At 40.7% G+C, this 23,475-nt stretch overlaps 1 protein-coding gene across 2 annotated transcripts; it reads right to left on the bottom strand.

Moving 5' to 3' along the window:
• Positions 1 to 320: 320 nt before the first annotated feature.
• Positions 321 to 21,478, bottom strand: fscn2b (fascin actin-bundling protein 2b, retinal). Of its 2 annotated transcripts, XM_017310642.1 has the most exons (8): positions 21,440 to 21,478; positions 17,696 to 17,876; positions 17,285 to 17,383; positions 16,467 to 17,193; positions 3,266 to 3,422; positions 2,569 to 2,690; positions 2,322 to 2,489; positions 321 to 1,541 (listed from the first exon to the last, which is right to left on the bottom strand). In XM_017310642.1, the coding sequence occupies exons 3-8, from the start codon at positions 17,375 to 17,377 to the stop codon at positions 1,336 to 1,338; spliced, it is 1,473 nt and encodes a 490-aa protein (XP_017166131.1). In that variant the 5' UTR covers positions 17,378 to 17,383; positions 17,696 to 17,876; positions 21,440 to 21,478; the 3' UTR covers positions 321 to 1,335. The 2 variants fall into 2 exon arrangements, with proteins under 2 accessions (XP_017166131.1, XP_008436045.1); XM_008437823.2 differs by lacking the exon at positions 21,440 to 21,478 and having other exon boundaries at positions 17,696 to 18,748.
• Between the last annotated feature and the right edge of the window lie 1,997 nt (positions 21,479 to 23,475).

Raw genomic sequence — 23,475 nt, 5'->3', positions numbered from 1 at the left:
AAAACAAAATTGATTCAATGACACATTTTCAACGTTAGTTAATTGGCTAGAATTGAATGGTTGTTTGATGGTTGCTCCAGTTTTGTCATTGACCTCAATCATAAATTCAACCTTTGTGATCATAATTCAGCAAAACAGCTGACATTGATTCAACATTGATCAGACGCTGATCCGACCTCGGCATTTCAGTCATCAGATTTCAACCACAAAACAACGTTGATTCAATGACAGTTTCAACGGTTTGATTGGATGCTTGTTTGATGGTTGATCCACCATCATTTGTCGACTTCAACCAAAAATCAACGATTCTAACTATTTTTCAACGTTGATTTAACATTTTGTGCTATCTGGGGAAGTGGTAGGAGGATAATCACGTCTGATTTGAATTGCGTTTCATATTCAATGAAAACGGCAAAATAGCAAAATTGTGTTGTTTTTTTTTATATTAGTGGAATATTAACAAAGTTTTGCGAGCATTTGTAATGAAAACTTGGCCAGTGATGCATTTTAAACTCCACAATCGTAAATTTGTCTTGGACTTTCTGTAATCAGATCAGAATTTTGGTGGTATGATAAAGGAGGACCATTTGAAATTCTTTAACTTCAGCGTGAAATAAAAGCCTATAAACACACGTGGAATGGACAGCGCAGGTTATTAATATGGCCCAAACCTCAGCCTTATCAAAAATGGATGAACTGGATTTAAAAGCTGGTTCTTTGCCAGGAAGCAAACCCATTTAAACGTGAACTATCATTTGGGTGATCAAATATTCAAAGTTCTCCTGGAAGCTTGTTGTTTGATACAATAAGTGGGTTTTCCCAGCAACAATTTTTTGAAATTTAGAAATTACAGAAGCTCTTGTGTTCATAGATTCTTGTTCTGAAAAAAAAACATTGGAGTCTGTTATGATCACACCAGCCTGAAATACATCACTTAATCCCTAAATTAGTTTGAGATTTATTTTGTACCCATGATTAACTTCTACATCTGTTAGCGCCCGATTTTAATAGCATAAAGTGAAGGCAAAGAAGAGAAAATTTCCACTTATGACTGAATGCCTTTATTTCTACAGTTTCAGACATGAATTTCTTCTTGCATCAAGTATCTACTGGAAAACAATCTAAAAGAAAAACACCAAACTAATGTTTATTCAGGCTAATTTTGAGGCTACAGATCTTGGAAAATACTTCTGTTGGCTGATCATACTGCATGGTCTCTCCTCCAGCTCTTCTTCAGCTGAACATCCAACCCCTTCTTCAGCACCAGGAAACTTTAGAGACTCTCCTCTGAATCTCCGAGCCTGGCAGAACAGTTGGGTCTCGTATTGGTTCGCTCTAGAATTCCCACAGAGCCGAGCTGCTGAGGCTCAGTCCGTCTCCCTTCAGCGTCCCTCCCTGGTCTCCGCGTAGGTATTTTCCGTTTTTCCCTCTGATGGCAAGCCGGCCACGCTCCAGGAGCTCCAGGGTGAAATCCTCCGGAGCCTCGCCGTCTGCACACACCAGCCCGCCGCTGTTCACGTACCAGAACCGCCCATCCACACCTGCAACGGCACAGAGGAACCAGTGAGGGGCAGACCGGTGACCTGCTGCGTGGGAGCTTAAAGGGCCAGTACTATGTGTTTTTCAGGTACAGGGTGCCATTTTGCAGCACCGTCAAGTAACAATGTCACCTTCAGTTGTTATTAAAATGCTATACTGTATATGACTTAAAAGAATTTTTACTTTGTAATTTAACTTGTTGAAACTGGAGCCCTGGGCTACATGATTTGTGAGTTAAAAATCTAAACTCATGTGATTTTAAATCATCACAACATGACTTAAAAGAATTTTTACTTTGTAATTTATCACTTTGAAATTGAACCTCTGTCTCTTTAAAAAACTCCTGCTCTTTCTGAAACCACCTTCAGGAAGTCATCATAACATGGCTCCTCTATTAACCCTTTAACAATGTTTAACCAGCGTTGCACTGAGAAGTAGCTCTTATAATGAGCTCAGCTGATGCAGTTCAACCAGATGTTTGCTCTTTGCTAATTGCTGCAGGCTAGTCTGAAGGAGCTGAGTGGGGGAGATTAGCAACATTCAGTTTTTTAAGCTACACTTAATCTTCAACAAACTTCCAGAAAACTGCAAAAACAGCCAAAACACTGAGTTCCAGGCTGAAAACCCAACTTGTTTAGAGACACTTCTGATTAGTAATAAATGTACAAAATGTAATGTTTATTGCTTGTTTCACAATTGATGACTGTAAGATGTCTTATCGATGTAAAGCACGTTTCACTGCCTTGTTGCTGAATGTGTTATGGTATTAAACTGGACTTGACCTTTAATGTGATAGGCTCCACTGCTGTACTTCAGGGTGAAGATGTCGTAGACTGATCTGCTGGCGTCCAGCGTGTTGGAGTTCCTGTGGTGGCAGATGAAGCCGTTGTCCCCTCTCAGGATCAGCATGGGCCGGTTGATCAGTTTCAGAGTGAGCTGCTCGTCCTCACCTGGAGGAAAAACCAAACAAGTCGGCTCAACGAGGGTTTAGAGATGAGGAGATCCGGCAGGAAAGAGAGATGTAGTCACCTATGGTGTCACTGACTGCCAGTAACTGGCCATTCTTCTTGGTGCAGATGTATTTGCCATTGCTTGCTTTTATCGCCACCTTGTGGCTAAGCCATTCCACTGAAAACATGGTGTTTGCAGATCTGTCGGCAAAAAAAAATCCCTCTAATTATTTCTCATAGTAAAAAAAAAAGTTATATAAAACAACATATTAGGGTCACTATAGATAGAAAAAAGGAGGTTGCTAAAAAAAACTCATAAACTGGGATTCATCTCAGACATTTTCTGGAAAAAAAGGACATTTTTGAGCTCCACAAGTTTTTCTAGAAAATTTTTGCAATTCATCTCAAAATATCGGTGTTTTTTTTTTCTCTCGCAGATGTTCAACTTTTCAAGCTCACGATTTTTTCCCCCCCTCAAAAATTTCTAAGTAAATTTTTCGGCAGAAATTAATTTAGGATTATATGCCAAGCTTATATGACTGATGCTTTCATAATGAAAGCATCATCATTATGATGAGGTGAGGTCATTGCATTTCCTCACCTTAAGGTAAAATAATTCCCCAACTGGCTTTATTTTTAACATTAGAAATAATTAATTGCTCAGAAACTATGTTTTAGTGTTTCCCGCCCACTCACATCTAATAATAGTGCAAAATAAAACCTATGCGGGTTTTATCGAGACTACATTTGAACGCATCACGCGGCCGTTCGCTCACACTTGTGTGGCGATGCTCTGGACGCCGCCGTGAGCCACCAGGGCCCAGTAGAAACCTTGGCTGGTTCGGAAGGTGCACATCTTGGTGTCCCTGTCGATCTCCATCTGAAACGTCTCCATGTCAGTTTCGTCTTCTTGATTAGCGGCCAGGCTTACTCCTGGGAGGGCCACAGGAAAGACGCATGTCGCCGTTAACTCGACGAAAAATTAGAAGGAAAAAAAAAAAGCTGCAGGTACAAACTATTTATTAGCGCGTTTTAGATGAACACAGAGACAGATAGTGCAGTACGACTTCTGTATTGAATATGCTACTTGAATACAAAATGGAGAGAAATGCCTTATTGTCATCTGGTATTACCATTAGTAGTTAGCAACATAAAAATGAGCAAAAATAAGCTATTTTATAACTTAAGACCTAGACGTACTCATCTCGGGTTCTCTGCTTTCAAAAATCGAACTCAATTACGGTAAATGAAGAGTGACTCTGGCACTTCTCATTGTCTAAAACCCAAATTCAACTTTGTATTTTAAAGCTTTATTTTTTTTTGGAATGGGTTTGGGGATTTTAACCCCACAGAAAACCTGTTGTGGATGTTCTTGAACTTTACAAGACTCAAAATTTAAACATACTAGCTCATAAATAACCTAAACTCCAAATTTGTTAATTTTTCAAGCAGCTAAGTGCTAGCTGCTTGAAACAACCAAAAAGGGGTTCATGCTCTGTGAGGTTACCTAGAGCTGCAACTGGGAATAAAGGTTGCAGAAATGCACAAAAGAATTATGAGAAAATAATAACTTTACAGAAAAAACACAATAACTGCAGCTTTAGGTTTTGGACTGAACCTCAGGTCTGAAACAGAATAGAACCAAAGCCAGTTGGTACTTTCAGTAGATTAGGTTAGGTTAGGTTAGGTAAAACTTTATTAATCCCGTAGGGAAATTAAAGTTGTCTGTTGCTCACACATTAATTCACATCCACACAGCATTAAAAATCGTACAGCTGGAAACATCTATAAAAGGTACACAATATACATACATTAAAAATTGGTCTAGTAAAGAGTTTAATACATTAAAATGCTAATTACTCCGTCTTCCTCCCTTCTCCCTCCCAGAAAGGGTCAGAGTATAGTCAGAAAGAAAGAAATGAGGAGTTACTTCTGAGGTAATATTAAAAACATGGAAAGTAAATACAATAAAAGAGCCAGTGGAGGAGAAATAAGCCTGACTTGATGCAGGTTTCTTTTTAGCGCGTAGCAGCAATTACAAACAGCAGTTCCTGTTGTTTACACCTGATGAAAAGTCACACCTTTGAAATATTTTCAGCAAATCTCTTGGAAAGCAATTATTTTTTGCCTTTCCGTTGCTTATACATCGAGGATAAACACAGATGTTTCCGACAAACAAACTCTGACACCCTTCCATCCACGGTGTGACATCCTGGTGAGGGAGGAAACATGAAGTTTTACCATCAAACCTGCTCTTCTACCAGCTCTCCCAGTTACTCTTAAACATTTCAAACTGTGTTTCACATGGTTTCTGTTTTAGCCGTAAGGATAACCAACATCTCAAACAGGTTGTTGCTTCGGTTGGGATAAATGCTTGCCGCACCACCAGATTGCAGAGGGCCAAATCCTTAATTAGATGCATCTCAAAATATCCCCCAAACATTTTCTTAATCCTTTAACAACGCTAATCTCCATGCCTCTTATCTCTTCCTGTTCTTGTTAGCTGTACCTGTTCCCTCCCCCCTTCTCCCTGCGTCTCCCTGCATACCCCTGACTCCCTAAAGCCCCATCCCGAGCCATTACCCCGCCCGCAGCTCCGGATGTCTGCTTTCTTCACAGCGGGGCTGAGATATAATCAGCTTTAGAGCAATCCCCGCTCCTTCCTTACAAAAAAAAAGGAATAAAGACAAAAACAGGAAATGAGCAGAGGATTGTATGGGCCAAACGTAGCAAATAATTGGCAACCAATCCTAAACCATACGGCAATAAAACTACAGCTGATCAAACATTAGAAAGATGATGTCACACATTAAAAAAAACAAAACAAATTTGCAGTCAGTTGCTTTTGCTTACCTTCAAAAGAATTTGAAGTTAGGCAAAGTTTAAATTCTTTATTTCTAGAACAGTTTAAACAAGCAGGAGCTCCACCAAAGTGCTGCACAGCAGTGGTCAGGTCAGCTCAGCCCCGAGGATTAGGAAACAATACAAGATTAAATAAAAACCGAGACACAAAATATCATGAAATCATGAAAACACAATGATTGAAGATAGAAAAAGGCAACATGAAATCAGTATAACAACAAGACCAAATCAGAAATTTGAAAATCATTCAAACTTGAATCAACAGTTTTGATGGAAGGAAAACTTGAATTAATAAAAAAAACAAAAAAACTGAAATTGAGACAGTCAGTGAACACTGACAGCATGATGCTGACTTTGCTTTGGATGGACTCTTTGACTATAGACCAGTGTTTCTCAACCCTGGTCCTCACCGCCCCCCTGCTCTGCATGTTTTAGATGTGCCTCTATTCCAGAACAGCTGATTCAAATGATTGCATGACCATCAAGTACTCTAGAAGCCTGTTAATCACCCAGAGATACAATTCAGGTGTGTGGCAGAAGGGAAATACCTAAAACATGCAGGACAGGGGGGCAGTGAGGACCAGGGTTGAGAAACACTGCTGTAGACGCAATAAATCATCAGTATTGGAAACCAGTCTTTATTTAGAGAGCAATAAAAACAACTAATGAGCTAAACATGCTGACTATGACAAAAAGTCCCTTGCTGCAGTGATTATCCAACACAATGTTGTTACATAGCAGACTGTAATGAAGACGTTGTAAAAATCCAATGATGTCCGAAGAAGAGACTCGTGGGTTTGAACTGTTTCTTTTCTAAATTCCAGCAGCAACCAGCTGTGCTTTGATTATCTATTCAGCTTGTTTAAATTAAAATAAGAAACTGGGGTGATTTTTTTACTTTATTTTTTTATTTATTTTTCAAACAGGTGCTTGACATTTCCCCCCTTTGCTACCAGAGTTACCACATTCTGTGACGTCATCTTCCCCAGTTCCCAGGCTATAGAGTCTCCTCGTCACGGTCCTGTGGGCGCAACAATCCCCGGTAAACAGACACTTCACTTTTCTTGTCAGCTACGTCTTCGAGATAAACGAGGTCTGAGTCTGAGAGGAGACCTTCCAGGGAAACCAGTGCTGGGTGAAACTTCACTTCCTGATTATGGAATAGCTGATGCTTATCGTACCAGTCACTCATCAATCTGTCTTCCTAGCAGAGTTTTACCAGAAAGCCGTTTGCATATTGTAAGAGTTTGTCAAAACTGGTTTAACCTTTCCTGGTTTGTGCTTTGCTTTACTTTCTACTATATACATTACAAATCAGTTGTATTTCATTAGAGTCAACTGGCTTAAATGGGAATTAAAACCAAAACAAATGTGAAATACAACTGTAATATATGGATAATCAACTGAATTAACTTATGTGATCAGTTTTAAGTTTTAGACACCATCCTAATGTTTTTGTATGTCAAAAAGTGAGAGGCACATTTGACATTTGAAGCAATAACTCATGAAAGTTTGATTGAGTACTACTGTTCTGAGTTCTCGTAGCAGGTAGCTGTGTTGTAAAATTTTAAAAAATACTCCACAATAACTGCACTGTGCTTTCAGAATTCATTCTCCAAGGGGCAGTATTATGTAAAATCCACTTTTTTGAGGTTTACATGATGTTATAATGTTATTCCCTAAACAAAACCACTGGAGTGTTGCCTTGATTCTTTTCATGCATGTTTGGGAAATCCTTTAATCTCCATGGCAACCATTAAACTTTGCAAAACGCCTAGGTTGGCTTAGCACCGCCTTCAGACGTTTCTTCCTCTGAGCTGCGGTTTCCGAGTTTCCGCTCCTCCAGACTAGCCAGCAGCAATTAGCATTATGGGAGCTACTTCTCAGGCAAACGCTGATAAAAACATGGTTTACCCTCTGGTGCGTAGCGGTCACTACAGTGGACAGCTGTTTAAAATTCATTGTTTCCTAAATGCAATGGTTTCTATGGTGGAATTGCATATCAATCCTTAGAATGCTCTCTACTGCTCCCCTCCATTGAGGTTAATTCAGTGGCAAATTGTTGTAACTACAAGTTAATGTCATCGGAGTCCAAGATGGCTGGCAGACAGACACACTCGATGACCACTCCTGGAATATCCTCTCAATCCTTCTATTCTAAGAGAATCCTAGAGGTAAAAAATATATGCTGACATGTAGGAGTATCTAAGTAACAATATTATTAACTTAGTTTGGAAAATTTTATTTCACATAAGTAGGAAATTGTGATTAACCATGTGTCCAACACAGTGGACATCATGCATTGCTGACTATATTTTTAACATAAGTCATGTAGTTGATTTATCTTTCATTATAACTGTTTTGCTTGTAATTTAATTCATTTTGAGTATATCTATAAGTTAGTTTTAAAAATATACTTTTTTATAATTTCTTAGTAAAATTATAATTTTCTCATACTTTTAGACCACAAGTGCAGCAAAGAATAAGGAACACTATAGAATAGTCAAGGAAATTCCCTCTGACTCCTCTGATGATGAGTATAGTGACAGCAGTGATGAGGTGTGGCTACCAGAGAACACTAGAAATATAGGAGATATGGATGATGAAGGAGATGCAGACAGTTAGAATGCTAAAAGTCAAGATGATGAGAGTCAGGATGATGAAGGACAAGTTGCAGAGGGAGGTCAGCAAGATGAGGGAGCTGAGGAAAATGTCCACATGATACCTACTCAGAGAAATGTTCACAAGGGCCATGTCTGCACTCAACCCCGCAAATATGTCTGCAAAGTTCAAGACTAACTTTGATGGAGACCTGCCACCTTTTCTAGGAGAAAGAAGGGTAAATGTTGATGGAAGAGAACCAATTGATTTCTTTAGGTATTTGTTTCCCTTAGATCTCATTGATGAGACAGTGCATAACACCAACATGTATGTGCTGCAGAAAGGGAAAGAAAATCTGGCAGTGACAAGCGAAGAAATGCACATTTTTCAACATGGTCATGGGGCACATTCAGTATCCTTGGACAAGGATGTACTGGTCCAGTGAGGATGACCTTCGTCTTTTAATAATTGCAGATGGTATGTCTGTAAACAGATATGAGCAAATTCTGAGTTGCTGAAGGATGTTGCAGGCAGCAGACCACTCTCCATGGCGTCTCCAGACTCTGTCACATGTGCTCAGTGTGAACCTGCTTTCATCTGTGAAGAGCACAAGGCGCCAGTGGCAAATTTGCCAGTCCTAGTGTTCTCTGGCAAATGCCAAGCGTCCTGCACGGTGTTGGGCTGTGAGCACAACCCCCATCTGTGGACGTCGGGCCCTCATACCATCCTCATGGAGTCGGTTTCTAACCGTTTGTGCAGACACATGCACATTTGTGGCCTGCTRGAGGTCATTTTGCAGGGCTCTGGCAGTGCTCCTCCTGTTCCTTCTTGCACAAAGGCGGAGGTAGCGGTCCTGCTGCTGGGTTGTTGCCCTCTATGGCCTCCTCCACGTCTCCTGGTGTACTGGCCTGTCTCCTGGTAGCGCCTCCAGCCTCTGGACACTACGCTGACAGACACAGCAAACCTTCTTGCCACAGCTCGCATTGATGTGCCATCCTGGATGACCTGCACTACCTGAGCCACTTGTGTGGGTTGTAGAGTCCGTCTCATGCTACCACGAGTGTGAAAGCAGAAGGTCCCCACCTGCAGAACCACTCCTTTATTGAGTGTGTCTTGCTAATTGCCAATAATTTCCATCTGTTGTCTATTCCATTTGCACAACAGCAGGGGAAATTGATTGTCAATCAGTGTTGCTTCCTAAGTGGACAGTTTGACTTCACAGAAGTTTGATTTACTTGGAGTTATATTGTGTTGTTTAAGTGTTCCCTTTATTTTTTTGAGCAGTGTATGTACAAATTTGAAGTGTACCAGGGCTCAGCAATTAGAGGTCAGAGCAGTGGTTTGGGAATGACTGGAGATGTAGTGATGCGCCAATTAAAGCCCCAAAACCACAAGGTGTTTTTTGACAACTTCTTCTGCAGCATTCCACTCCTTGAGGCCTTGAAATACCTAGGCATCTATGGCACAGGTACACGCAGAGCAAACAGAGTGAAAGGAGCGAGTCAGAAACTTAAGAGTGAAAAACAACTGAGAAAAGAAGGCAGAGGAGCCTGCTCTGTTGTACAAACAGTAACATCACTGTCACACGTTGGCTTGACAGCTCAGTCATCCACATGGCATCAACCTGTGCAGGTCAGTCCCCTGAAGACACGGCCCAAAGATGGCTGAAGAAAGAACAAACCAAGATCAGTGTGCAACATCCCTACTCAGTGGCCCTTTATAACCAACACATGGGTGGGGTGGATCTTGTTGACCAGTGTGTGGCAATGTATCCCCACAGATGTAGAAACAAGCGATGGAACATCAGTGTTCTTTCATTTTTTGGATGTGACTGTTGTAAATGCCTGGCGACTCTACCTGATGTCTGGATTGGAAAATATGAATCTCCTTATCTTCAAAGCTTCTGTGGCCCATGCACTGATAAATTCTAACTCCATTCAGCAAAACAGTAGAGGAAGACCCAATGGAGCCCCACCTTCAGCAAAGTGCAGAGCAGTGACCAAAGTACCCAGTGAAGTCAGGTTCAGCGCAGAAAATCACTGGCCTGGACTCACCCAAGTCAAAAATGCAAACAGATGCCACGATGCTGCATGCTCAAGGAAGACCAAATACATCTCCAAACAGTGCCATGTGGCACTGTGCCCTGGATGCTTTGCCAATTTTTATGTAGCCTAGGAGTTAGGAAAATGAGTTAGGAGAAAAGTTAGAAGAGAATTTCTGGAGATGCAGGTGTTTGTTGAAGATTGTTCTTTTGGTTTGGACTAAACAGAAGGGCTATAGAATGTTAGAGTGTATGAAAGTATGTTCAAGTGCTTTTCAAAGCCCACAATGGAATAAGGGGTCAAACTCAGATTAAAGTATTCTTCAATTAAGTTCATACTGTTCTATGTTGAGTGCTGAAGCGCATGTAGTCCACCGTAGTGGACATTTCTGTGACTTCCTGAAAAAATTAAATTTTTGAAAAAAAAAGTTCATGTTTGTTTTTTTTATGCCCCAAGAAGAGTAAAAACACATTTAAAAAAAAAAAATCTTGACTCAGGGATTCATAATTCATGCATCAGAGGGTTAAAGGGTTAATAGAAGAGCCTTGTGACTTCTTGAAGGCGGAGTTTCAGAAAGGGCAGGAGATTTTAAAGAGGCAGAGGCCCAATTTTAGGGCATTAAATATAAAAGTCAAATTTCTTTTAAGCTATATTTAGTATATGCAGCATTTTTTATAACAACTGAAGTTAACATAGCTACTTGATTGTGCTCTAAAATGGCACTATATGCCTAGAAAACACTTAATACTTCCCCTTTAAATTGTGTTCTTGCAGCTCTAGTTTGGGAGTTCTTGCAGTTTGTTCTTGTCACATTTACCTGGTCAGAACTCGTTCCCTGTTTGGTGTGCAGCCATTATTATACAAACTCTGCAGTAGGACTGACCAGTGAAGATTTCAAAATAGTTCCTGTGAAGTATGGAATGTCCTGGCCAGTGGGAATTTTGTTCTTGTTCTTGTCCCTGTTGTTCCAGATCATGTGTTAACCTTTAGTTTGTTTATAATCAAACAACATGGGAAAGCTGTGCGATTGTTATTAAATCTAAATGAGTCAAATCCGCATTCTAAACCCCAGTGAGCTGAAGAGCACTTTAACAGGTGAGAGAAAAAGTCTGACTTCTTTCAAGCAAAATATAAAGGCAAAAGAGCTGCAGATGACTTTTGTCAGTATAAAGTCTCCAAACTAGATGCTCAGCTTTCATCGGCTCGTTCGTGACAGTGTTAATCCAATTTGTTTGAAATATTCTTTTGGGGCATTTGAAAAGCGACCGCAGAGATAAACCGGTAGAAGAGAGGGGATGATACGCGACAGAGATGTCACGCTCACTGAGCTGCAGGGATGGTTTAATCACATCTTATTCACACTTGATAAACTAGGTATCATTAGGTCGTACAGCTGGTTAAATTATCATTGATCTTAAGTGCATCTGAAGCATAAATTTAAGCCCTTCCACTCCGTAGCGACGCCTGGGGGCCTATCACTCCCATTCTCTCTCATCCCAGCTCAATGTCATGCTTAGTCTACCTATTCCGTATGTCTATTTCACACTAATTCAACCCAGAAATGATCTTCAGACAGAGCTCAGCTGGGACCTTATAGTTGCTGTCTGACAGATGAGACAAGAGCCGACAGTGGAAGGAAAGGTGGAGGAAGAAGGAAAAGAAAGCCAAAAAAAGAGGGGAAGGGAGATTGGATGTGCTCTAATCCGAGCTGGCATGATTATTTATTGACGGTATTGTTGATGAGCATCTTTGACACACTTGATGGTCAAGAAAAAGCAAAGGAGGAGAGAAACAAATGGATCAGTGCACTTCCAGGAGCTCCTGAATAACACACAGGTTCTAGTGTCTTATTTCTGATCGAAGCCCAGATCTAGCTCCCCTTCCTCAGGTTGTCCTACCTACAAGTCTGGAAGTGGGGCAGACCTAACTAATCCATCAACGATAGTCGGCTCTGACATCAATTATTAATAGTAAGCCGATGCCACTATCCCAGCGTCCCTTATTATCCATGAGCTCCCAGCTTTTCATCCATCACGACTACACTTTCCTTTGTTTATTTTTGTACTTTTTCCAACACATTTTGTCCTAGGCTTTGTGTATGGATGGAGAAAGTCTATTGTTTTGGAAAATACAGAGCTTGTTTCTTGGCTTTAGTCATTTTTACATTGACTCTTGTGGAAATGTTTATCAAGAAAGTTGTGACTGACCAGTGAAAGATCATGAGACTAAACATTACACACTGCATACAATACATACCGACTCACTGAATCCATAAAATAATCATCTTTTATACTTCTATACTACAGTATGTCACTTTTACAAAAATATGATGTTATATATTTGCAAAACCCTGCGACAGACTGGCCACCTGTCCAGGGTGAACCCCGCCTCTCGCCCGGAACGTTAGCTGGAGATGGGCACCAGCAAACCCTCCTGACCCCACTAAGGGACAAGGGTGTAAAGAAAATAGATGGATGGATATTTGCTAAAACTGTTATGAGACAGTTAATCTGTGAAAAGATTGATCTCGTCCACCTCGTCCCTGAGCTACTATTGTCATCTGAAGAAATGCTTCACTCCCAACAAAAAACAACCAATCAGAGCTAAGAGGAGGCTGTATAATTTATTTACAATTTATGTTTTATTCATCAATCAAAGCACAAAACGTTTGTCCAATCAACCCAAAAGTTTCATGATCTGTCGAGGGTGCATGCTGTAAAATTCAAAATTTCCTAATCCAGAATCATATTTTCAATCAGCTTTTATAGATTTACTGGTGTTTTTGAAGTAATTTCTGTTGAGGTGTGAATTTCTTCCCTGGCAACCACAGCTAAGATGTGTGATTCATTGGTAACATCTGTCTCAGTTTAAGGAGCAGTATGTGTGTCACATCGTGCCATTTTATAGCACGATCAAGTAGCTATGTTACCTTCAGTTGTTATAAAAATGCTGTAATTATCAAATATGACTTATAAGAACTTTGGCTTTGTAACTTAGAGCCTTGAAATTGGACCTCTGTCCCTTTAAAAACTCCTGTTCGTTCTGAAGCTACGCCTTCAGGAAGACATCACAACATGGCTCCTCATTAACCCTTTAACAATGTTTTTACCAGCGGTCTTACAGAGAGCTCAGCAGGTGTACAGTTCCTTTAGATGTTTGCTAATTGCTGGTGGCTAGTCTGAAGGAGCTGAGTGGAGGACTGCTACTCTGAGAGGCGAAAGTTCAGAAGCTGCAGCTCCAAGAAGGAGCTGCGTCTTGAAAGTGGTGCTCGGTCCACCCAGGTGTTTTACACAGCTGATTGGTTGCCATGGGAAATACAAAAATTTCTCAAACATTCATGAAAGAATCAAGGTAACATTTCAAGTATGTTTTTGATGAAGGCATAACATCATATCATGATTTAAAGCTCAGAAAAGTTGATTTTATGCAATACTACCCCTTTAAGAAGTAAACGTTAGTGTTAGCTTTGTCTCTAAACTAGCTAAAGCTGGATATAAACCTCTTGGACTAACACAGGAATTTTGACCATAACGTGGACTAAATGTGTATAATGCACTGTCCTCCAAATGTGTATAATGTGTATAAATCTCATTATACACATTTAGTTCTTAATGTATAATAAAAGCCAAATAAACCCGTCAGCCTTACTGTTTGCAGGTTAGATTAGCGGGTTAGAGCCGGACTCATGGGGTGGAAGTTCTGGCTGCAGGTAAGAGGCAGCTTGGGTTTCTGAAAGCAGATTCCCCACCCACCCCCCTCGCCCTCCAGGAACGGGGGCCAACTTCATCAATAATTCAAAACAACTCACCACTCGTCTCAGCAGGATAGCATGATTGTGAGTGGGCGAGCGCTGCAGAAAAAAATATGAGGCTTTTGTTTGTGGATAGAGAGGGCTAAAAGAGTAAAAAAAAAAAACAGGATGAGGAGCAGCATGTAGCCAAAAATAATCAGCATGCATAAATGTACATAGCATGGTATCCCAAATGTTTGTTTTATATGAAACCAAATGGTAATCAGTTTACATACTTCCAGCAATTTAGTTCCTGCTCGGAGCGGCCATTGCTAACCAGGAACAATGAGTAAGGAGAGATTCAGTTACAGCATCCAGGGTTGTAGCAACTTGAGCTTGCAGACTAGAATCTGCCTAGTGATGGCTGACATGACCTAATGTGCTGACAACCGCCATTGGTCTATGCTAATCTACCTCCAAATCCATTCTGAAATCAGACCAATGGGTCCTTTGACCATGGCGACTGAAACTCTAGGCAAGTGACTCTGGCAACTCAACTAGATGAAACGTGACACTCTAATTTAGAACTGCTCTGGTTTTTACAATGATCAAATTCAACCTTGGTTTTGAGAGGAAACTACTTTGGGGTCAACGAGGAGTCCATCAGCACAATGACGTGATGTCATGCCTAACACCAAGATCAAATAACGCCTGAAGTTCCCCTATCACAAGACTGAAGAGTAAAGACATAATTCAATATCAACACAGACACAGGCAGCCGCATCACTGAGAGCAGAGAGCTAAATGAACTGGGACAAATACAAAATGTATTTTAAGCATACGAGATAGCAGAGATGTAAAACAATTAACGTATGTATTTATTATGTTGAGGCCATTTTATGACAAAATCTCAGTTGCTTTAATCACAAATGAACTGTAATTAATTCAATTTCTTGGTCCACTATACCCAGTTTTACTTGTCACCTTCAGGCCTGATTACTGCCAAACTGTACAATCACAAAACCACTTCAATATAATCTGTCACACAACATGAAACCATCAACAACACTTCATGCCCCAATCTAAGGATTACAAAGTTGATTCCAATAAACCACATAAAAAGCCATCATCCACAAATAGAGAAAACAGAACAGTAGGTTACTAAATATTCTCAGGAGTGGCCTCAGTTGCATCACTTAAAGCTGCAGTATGTAACTTTTATAAAAACATGTTTTTTACTTGCTTGTTAAAATTGTCAACATGTCACAACAGTACTAGACAGATGTTCTGTCTGAAGAAATACACTGTTTCCCACCAAAACAACCAATCAGAGTAAGTGTGACGGTCTTAGTACTGTCAATCAAACTTGTGTACACGCTGCACAATGTGATACCACAACTCACCGTTCAAGGAAAAACTGTTTATCTGCCGTCATGGGTGGCTCTGCTAACTAGCCTAGCATTCATGGCAGGCTCTGCTGTTGGGAAGACGCTTTAGCATAGCAGAAAGCAGGGAGTGAGGGGTGTGGAGCAGCAACCACAAGCATGATTAACAGTGCTAAGACTCTCCGCCTGACTGTTATTTGTCATTTTTAGTTAGAACTGGGAGCACTGGGAGAAGGAAGATGAGCTTGATTTTTTTCACAGATTATCAGTTTCATACCATAGTGTCCCGACATAGTGACAGTTTTAACAAATATGTAAAAAAGAAAACCACTACACCCCAAGACAAGAATCACTGTTGACCAAAAAGAATATACAGGTCCATCACAAATTAGCCACAAAGCATCTTGATAATGTCCTTGAATTTTCCGGACAATTTTCAGTGGACTGCCAAGACAAAATGGAAATGCGTTGTAAGGGATGAATTTCCTACATGTGGCATAAAACTAATGGTAACACTTTATTTGAAGGGTGTGCATAAGACTGACATGACACTGACATGACACTGACATGACACTGTCATAAACATGTCATGAACATGAAGAAGTCTTTATCATTTGGTAAATAATGACACTTTTAATGCAAAGTTGCTCTAAAGGTTGCATTGAAAGTCCATTAAAATGCCAACTTTGCATTAAATTATCATTATTTACAAAATCATGTAAAGTTGATTTTAAGTGAAAATTTTGGATTGACATCACTAAAGCCTGGACTTAACTCTGACAGAGATGTTGAGGTGTGAACTTGAAAAGGTCGATCATGCTGGAAAATCCTCCAATATCATTTAAATAAAAGAGTTGGCCAAACATCATGCATACTGACTCATTCTCAGTTAATGCCAGTGCTGGTTGGCAGGTGGTGAAGCCAATGGACTTAGGGGTAATTACTTTGTCTCAAAGACAAAGTCCCATTCCAAAATCCGCCGTTCCCCTCTGGTGCTCTGCACGAGGCCCACACTGTGAATCAGTCGTATCTGTCTTATTTTAATGGAAAGATGCATCTGTTAACTGTAACTTATGCATAATAAGTGCAAAGTGTATTACTCATAATTACCATGCACCCCTTACCAATCATCATTTTCAGCTTCTTTATGAATGTAAGCAGGTCAGCATGTGTCAGCAAAAGCTTGCTTGACCATCAGCAAAGGCACTGAAGGTCAGCCTTTGTTCATTCAATCAGCTTGTTGGGAGTCTGTGCAAAGTTTCTAGAAGACTAGCAAGATGACCTTGGAGCAGAGATTCAATGAATCTAAGGATTTTAGAGAGGAAACTATTTTAAAAATAGGTCTGTGTTTTCTTACCTTGTCTGTTGGAGACATAACGGCCATTAGCTGCTATCAAAACCACTTGTGGGTGGCTCTCCTCCAAGTCAAACAGTTCATCTTTGCCTGGCTTGGAGCATCGTCCTGACCTCAGGGTCCCTGTGGGGCCCATGGGAGACAAATATTTTCCCTCACAGTCTTTAAAGGCAAGCTTCCCACACTTCAGCTCCAGTGTGTATGCTGTGGCCCTCCCATTCTCTTTCAGCAGCTTTCCATCGCTGCTGAGGAAGCGGCTGTCACAGGTCTTTAAGCAGTACTTCCCGTTCAGGTAGACGAGAGTCAGGAGCGCCTCAACACCCCATGGAATGTTCCTGTCCACGGCGATTTCCCCATCCTCCGTAGAGAGGTGGGCATAGCGCTTACGGGCGACAGACAGCAGGTTGGCTTGCGGATGCAGAGCCAGGTGCATTGCCCAAAGCTCGGCATCTGTGATTATCTGAGCGAAACAAGACAGGTAGTCACGAGAGCCACCGAAGAAGCGGAGGTATTGCTCAGACTGGAGGGCCCAGCGGCCGTCTGACTGCGGTATGATGAGGAAGCGGCAGTCGGAGTTATGGCCATCTGCCTCACAGGTGACTTTGCCATCTTTGTCAGAAGCCAAGTAGCGTCCCAGATGACTGCGTAAATACACAACTTGGGTCTCCTGGGAGTCTTGCTCTAGAGTCCATATCTGCTTCTTCTTTAGGCTTGGAGCTGATGCATTCAGCTGAGACACAAAAAGGTGTCCTTTAAATACATTATGTCTACAGATGACATGTACCACCACCAAAACAGTTTCATTAGCTTGCACTGTTTACCTTGAAACCAAAGTTTTCTGCAGTGAGGTAACGACCCTCATGATTGATGAGACCAAACTGTAACTTCAAGGGATGGTTTCCGTTAGCAGGCATCTTCACCTTTGGGTATGTTGAGTCCAGAGAGTAAGGAAAGACATGTGACAAGAATTGGGAGAGAGAAATAAGAAGTTAAAATCCGGGGAAAGGAGATACAGAAGAAAAAGTCTGACTAGACTGAAGAAAGAGGAGAGGTTTTTAAGCTGTGAAGAATAAGAGAAGCATCAAAGTGAATGGTGAAATGGAAATGCTGTAAAAGCAGGAAATCAATTCATTAAGGTGTAGTACATAAAGCACTCCGAAAACCACAAATTCTTTCCCCCGCCCATGACTTCATTATACATTTTTCCAGCCGCAGCCTCCTAATTTACTTACTGCGGTTTTGTGGCTTCCCCTCTGCAGTTCCTGCGGCTCCAATTCCAGCTCCCAGATTTAAGAGGCTTCTTTCGTCAGGCTCCCTCTTGTAATTCCTTCTCTTTTTTCTTCTTTTCTTGCTGGCTTGAACTTTCTGCTGATCGGGTCTCCGAACTCAGCTCCTTCACCGCTCCTGTTCTCCCTAATCAGGTTAGAGGCAGCAGAGACTTGAGTCAGCCTTGATCTCTTTTCTGTCCAGTGTCAGCCCCCTCTTTCTCTGTGGACTAATTTTGCTCTGGACTGCTTAGCTCGCCTTGTGAAGCCTATATCCCTCTTTCCCTCGTCTCTCCAGCTGAACAGCTTCACCCCTGTTCTTGCATGACTTGTTATTTACCCCGAAGGCTCAATCATTTGGTTCCCCAAGACTTGACTTCTCTTGGGTGTTGTCTGTTCCTCCCTTTGGCTTCTTTGCCTATAATATGTTTGGATCAATCATATCAACTAGCTTTACACTGTGCTTTACCTTTCTGTGTACCTCAGACTCTAGATTGTGAAAAGCAAGTTTAAGCAGGGATGGAGAACATCCTCAGAGGCCCTAGAAAACTGGAGGACCGCTTCAATCGTCTAAAAGCATAAGCTGTCTATCACAACTCAAGCCAGCTATGAATGATGCTCCCCTTTGTAATCTTAAACCGCTCCCTGACGATTTTTCTTCCCATCCTCTTCTTTTCCCTCTCTGCCTTTCTCTAACCTGCAAGGTATCTAATCCTGCCTTTCTCTTTTTCTTCACCTCATTTGGAACTCTGCTCTTCACCTCTGTCTCCTGCACATAAATAGAAGTGAGTAGAGACAATGCTCATGTATGCTCCCATAGCGCCGGGTAACCAGAGCACTACCTCTGCCTTTGGGGTACTTGCCTAACTGCGGCTCCCCTTACCTGCCTGTGCTGGGTTTGGTTACACACTGTCTCTGATTGCAAGCTCTCTCCATTCTAATGGGAAGTGTGTCTGAGATGAAGGGGGAGGCAGACTTTACATCTAAATTTAGGAAAGGAGATGCTGGGTATAAAGGCAACAACTTAATGATCATGCAAGGTTTTGAATATGTGTGCTTGCCTCTGCGTGTGTGCATGTGCATGCATGTGCATGTGTGTGTGTAATCAGCCTTGCCAATCAGCCTATTATAGGTCGCCTTTGAGGAGTAAACAGACGTGTCTGTTCCTGAATCCATCTAATCCTCAACCCAATCATCCCAACCTGGCTAATCTACTGCAACCACCCTTCCCCAACCCTCAAACATACACACCCCGCCACTCCACACACACGCACACTCCCTCACATCACACATGATGACATTTACTCTGCTTGTCAGTGGAAATGACTCACTGACACAGAGTAATGTAGATGTCATCACCAAGCAGAGAGTAGGGCATCGCGTGGCGCAGTAGGTACAGTGGGTGCCCCGTATGTAGAAGTGATAGTCCTTGTAGTGGTTGTTCTGGGTTCGATTCCCGACCTCAGTACCCTTAGCACATGTCTTCCCCTTCCTGCCTCCTTCTTGTCCAACTACTGTTGGGAAATGGCCACTAGCCCTGGCCTCACACAACACAACAGCCAACAGAGGTTTACTCCTGAAGAACGAGTACTAAACTTATGCATAAACTAGAATGGACAATGCATCTCACACAAATGCTGACAATGTAACTCAAAGACTCAATGGCCTACATCATTTTTGACAAAAGTGATTTTTATTTCTTTATTTTTTTGGCCTATGACATCTTTTTGAAAGAAAATGGTGGTGATTTTCTTTTTTTTGTAAAATTACTTATGGCAAAAAAAGAAAAAAAGACTCAAGCCATTATTTTAGGAAGGTGATGAAATGTTATAGCCATTCACCCTGCACATGATGGCACAATTATTGCATTAATAAATGTTAATAACTTGGGTTTCCGTGCCTTGTGATTCTGAATATGAGCAGGAATGTTGTGTGATTTCATGTTACAGTCTCCAAAAGCTTTCGTTGACTCATAAAAAGTTAAAAGGTTTCTCCCTAGCCACTTTAGTTATTTTTCAAGAGTCATTGTATGGGTCTGAACTCTTAAACATAGCAACAAAGTTACTGATTTGACAATAGTGGCTAATAAAGACTTGGTCACAAAGTTAATATAGACAAGCCATATCTTTTACAGTTTTATATAGTGAGCATGGGTTTTGTTTTTTAAAGTCAGTTACTTGCCGATATTTATTATTTGAAGATTGTTGCTAGCACTGTTAGCTGTGGCTATAAACCTGGGTCAAGGGTTTGAAGTTAACTGGGCCCTTTCTGTGTATGCATTGGTTCTCTTTCACTACTCCAGTTTCCCTCCACAATAAAAAAGACAAGTCATGCACATTATGTTAATAAATTCTAAATTCTGTGTTTGTGTTGCAATATGTCCTGGGAAACTGTTGGAGTTTGGTTTTGTAGAAAATGAATAATTAATTACCAAAAAATTACTTATCTAGTTACCATGTAACATGAGTTTTTTTTTTTTCAACTGACTTCATGATAGTTTTACTATCAAACATTACTTATACCAATCCGATTTTTGAGGTGAAAATACCACAAAGTAGTTTGGGTCAAACTGATAACCAGCCCTATTGTGTTAAATCAACCCATGGCTTGCTCACCAAGTAACCCAGTTTTTGGGGGGCTTGAGTATAAATTAAGACAAAGATAAGGATCATCAAGTGAGCAGATTAGCAAGGCACGTTTGTAGCACCCAACAGTACAAATACTGCAGTATATTTTATCCAAATAAGCTTTGACATCTGTTTGGTCAAATTCACACAAGTGTGTGATGGGACCACTTTTCTAGCTATCTGAGTCAGCTAGCTATGCTGCAATGCTTACATTAGCTTGCATGTAAACAGGAGCAGTAACAAGAGATTCTTTTTTTTCTCCAGAGCAACAGCTAATAACATGTTTTCATCCTTGGACATTAAAACTTTCTTTGGAAAGTTGTAATATCCAAGTGACGTGTCAAATTCATCCACTATGCTAATGTCACTACACTATGCTAATGTCATAGCATTAGCTCTGATACACTGGAAACAGAAGTTACACACCCTAACTATTACTTCCAGAAAACACACAATACTTTGATGAGGGGGTGGTTTATTTTTGAACATTTAAAAAGCTAACATCATTTTCTCTTTATGTTTGGGCTACAGGTAATGTGAGCTAAGTGAACATAACTAGTAGCATCACCTAGCTAGTCAAGTTAAGTAAGCTTTATTATTCCCAAGTGGGCCTGTCGCGATAAACGATAAATCAATTAATCGGACGATAAATTAAACCTATCGACCTCATTTTAATTATCGTCTTTATCGTCTCTTCCGGCCTTTTTTCTTTCTGTTGATGACACTGAATAAAAAAAAGGCTCAGCTCCGGTGCTCTCCACTGACCTTCCCTTCCTCATTTCCTTAGTCTAATGTCCAGCGCACATTACACGAGTTGTCGGCCCATTTTCAAAACCTGAGACACACATTAGCTGACAGAAATCCCAGGTATAACGGTTCGATCGGGTTCGTCGTGCCGTGTGGTGTCCAGCCACATGGGCACAAAATAATGGCAACAAGTCCAGTTAACTAATTTTAAAATCCGGCATTAATCAATGCTTTACTAGAATCTGTGAAGCATGTGGCTAGAGTCAGCGTAAAGTCCTGACTGAATGAAAATTATTATAACCTATTTATGTCACGTTAAGAACAGCTGAAAACTTACCGGGTTTATCAACTGAGGTAGCAATTTGGCTCCAACACCTCCCCTTGTCATTTCTATATTCTTTGCACAAAATGCTGAATAAACATTAATGATACCACATATCATCTCCGATGTCCGCTGGACTTCGGGTTGCGCCGTGTCAGCTGTTTGGGATTCCACTCCATAATTTCCCCTCAGAAAGCAGGAGGAGAATCCGCGTTTTCTGATTGGCTACCCGTCACATTCAACGGGCTGTGTTAAGCTCCCAGACGGGGAAAACCCCTGATTTAGATCGGAGCGGCCACGACGATCTACCGTAACACACCACACACTGCAGGATGATCGGTTAGATCGGCCAACGATCTAAGATTGTCGTAAGGGGAAAATAGCAAAAAATGGTGTAGTGTGAACTATTGCATTAGGCAGTGGCGCAACTACACATTTTTCAGGTGGATGCGAAAAAATAAATACATTTTCATTTTACAATATGGCATTTTGTATCTCAGAAGTAAAAGTTTACTCCTTTGGTGGCAGATGTTATTTATGTATATATTTTTAAATGAACACCTAAGACTCAACATTTCTACATGATTATAACCAGAAAGTTCTATTCTTAATTAATGACTTGCCACATTTCATTCACAAAAACATAATTTTTTCTAATTTAGAAGTCTGAAAATGCTGCTGGAAGACTTGAGCACTAAGACTTGAGCATTTCCATAAAGTAGGAAAGGAAAGCATAAAAGTAAATAGCATAACCACAAGCCCTGATACTGCAAAAATATAATAAATGAGGAATTTGATATTGCGAAAATACAAAAAGCATAATAAGTAATAATGTTAAATTTATACCCTAACAGCAGAGAGATGAGAACGATTGTAACTGTGAAGATGCAGGGGGATAAAACAGCTGGGTTCAAATTAGTTTTGTGGAGATTTATTAGCGCTAAATAGAAAACAGGAGGAAAAAATGGAACATTAAATCCAGTTGGATCCAGCTGGATTATAAAGCTTACAGTTTTGGACTGGAAAACTGAGAATTATGAAAATTTATGATATAGAAATTCAAAGGGCAAATCTTGCTGTCACCTTTCCAAGGCTGGATGGGACATAACATGTTTAAAGTTTGAAACTGGTTAGACCTTCAGTAAATAATTATTAATCGTGCCGGTGAAAAGTTTACACCCACTCATCAACAGCCATAACAACATTGTTTTTTAGCTTTCACTTTTTTTCAACTTCAGTTCATTTCAAGTAATTTGAAAAACAGGAATTGTGTGTACAGATTTGATTGTGGGTTTTTGTGTTCCTGTCCAGATGGTGTAAACATTAGATATACAGGTTCAGATATAGACCAACACCCCAAATATTATGTTGAATGTGCCTTAAATAGTTATATGGAAACATATTTTTGTGACCATTAAAAGCTTCTCACATGCCTTCTGCTGGATGTTTACTTCTTGTAATGGTAAATTAGTCGACTTCCTGATGCAAACGCTGCTTTTAGCGCAGAGTGCACAAATTTTCAATACTGTTAAATTCCAGAAACTTAATGTTTGCTGTCTTTATTCTTTCCAAACCCAGTTTTGGTGTGGGTTTGGCTCACGGTCCTGCTGGAACACCAAACTGTGTCTTGATTTTTACCACCTTGTCTTTTGAGTTGAAATGAAATTGAAGAACTTGGAAGTAGTCCTCCTCCTTCATCTTTCCATTCGTCCATCCTGTGGGACAAAAAGTAGGTATGTACTATATGCGATGCATAGTGATGCCACACTAGAGGAGGCGCCAAAACATGGTGGAATAATTATTTCTATTGGCATTTTCTGTATTTAACAGCTGTTTGTGCATTGAAAACTACTGTGGCAGTGCCTGTAATGTGTCTGCATACACCTCAAAAAGAACTTAGCTGCACCCCAATGTCTGTCCATCCATCATGTCGGAGGCAACAGTCTAAGGGGAGAGGCCTAGACTTTGTTCTACCCAGCTACATGGGCCAGTTCCTCCAGGAAAAGGATTCCGAGGCAGCCACCTTACCATGTGGAGGGGTTTGAGAGTCC

The sequence above is a fragment of the Poecilia reticulata genome, linkage group LG19 (genome assembly GCF_000633615.1).
Source record: "Poecilia reticulata strain Guanapo linkage group LG19, Guppy_female_1.0+MT, whole genome shotgun sequence".
In the NCBI taxonomy this organism is placed as follows: Eukaryota; Metazoa; Chordata; class Actinopteri; order Cyprinodontiformes; family Poeciliidae; genus Poecilia; species Poecilia reticulata.
Note: the sequence above shows the minus strand (reverse complement) of the source record. Positions and strands in the feature narration are given on the sequence as shown.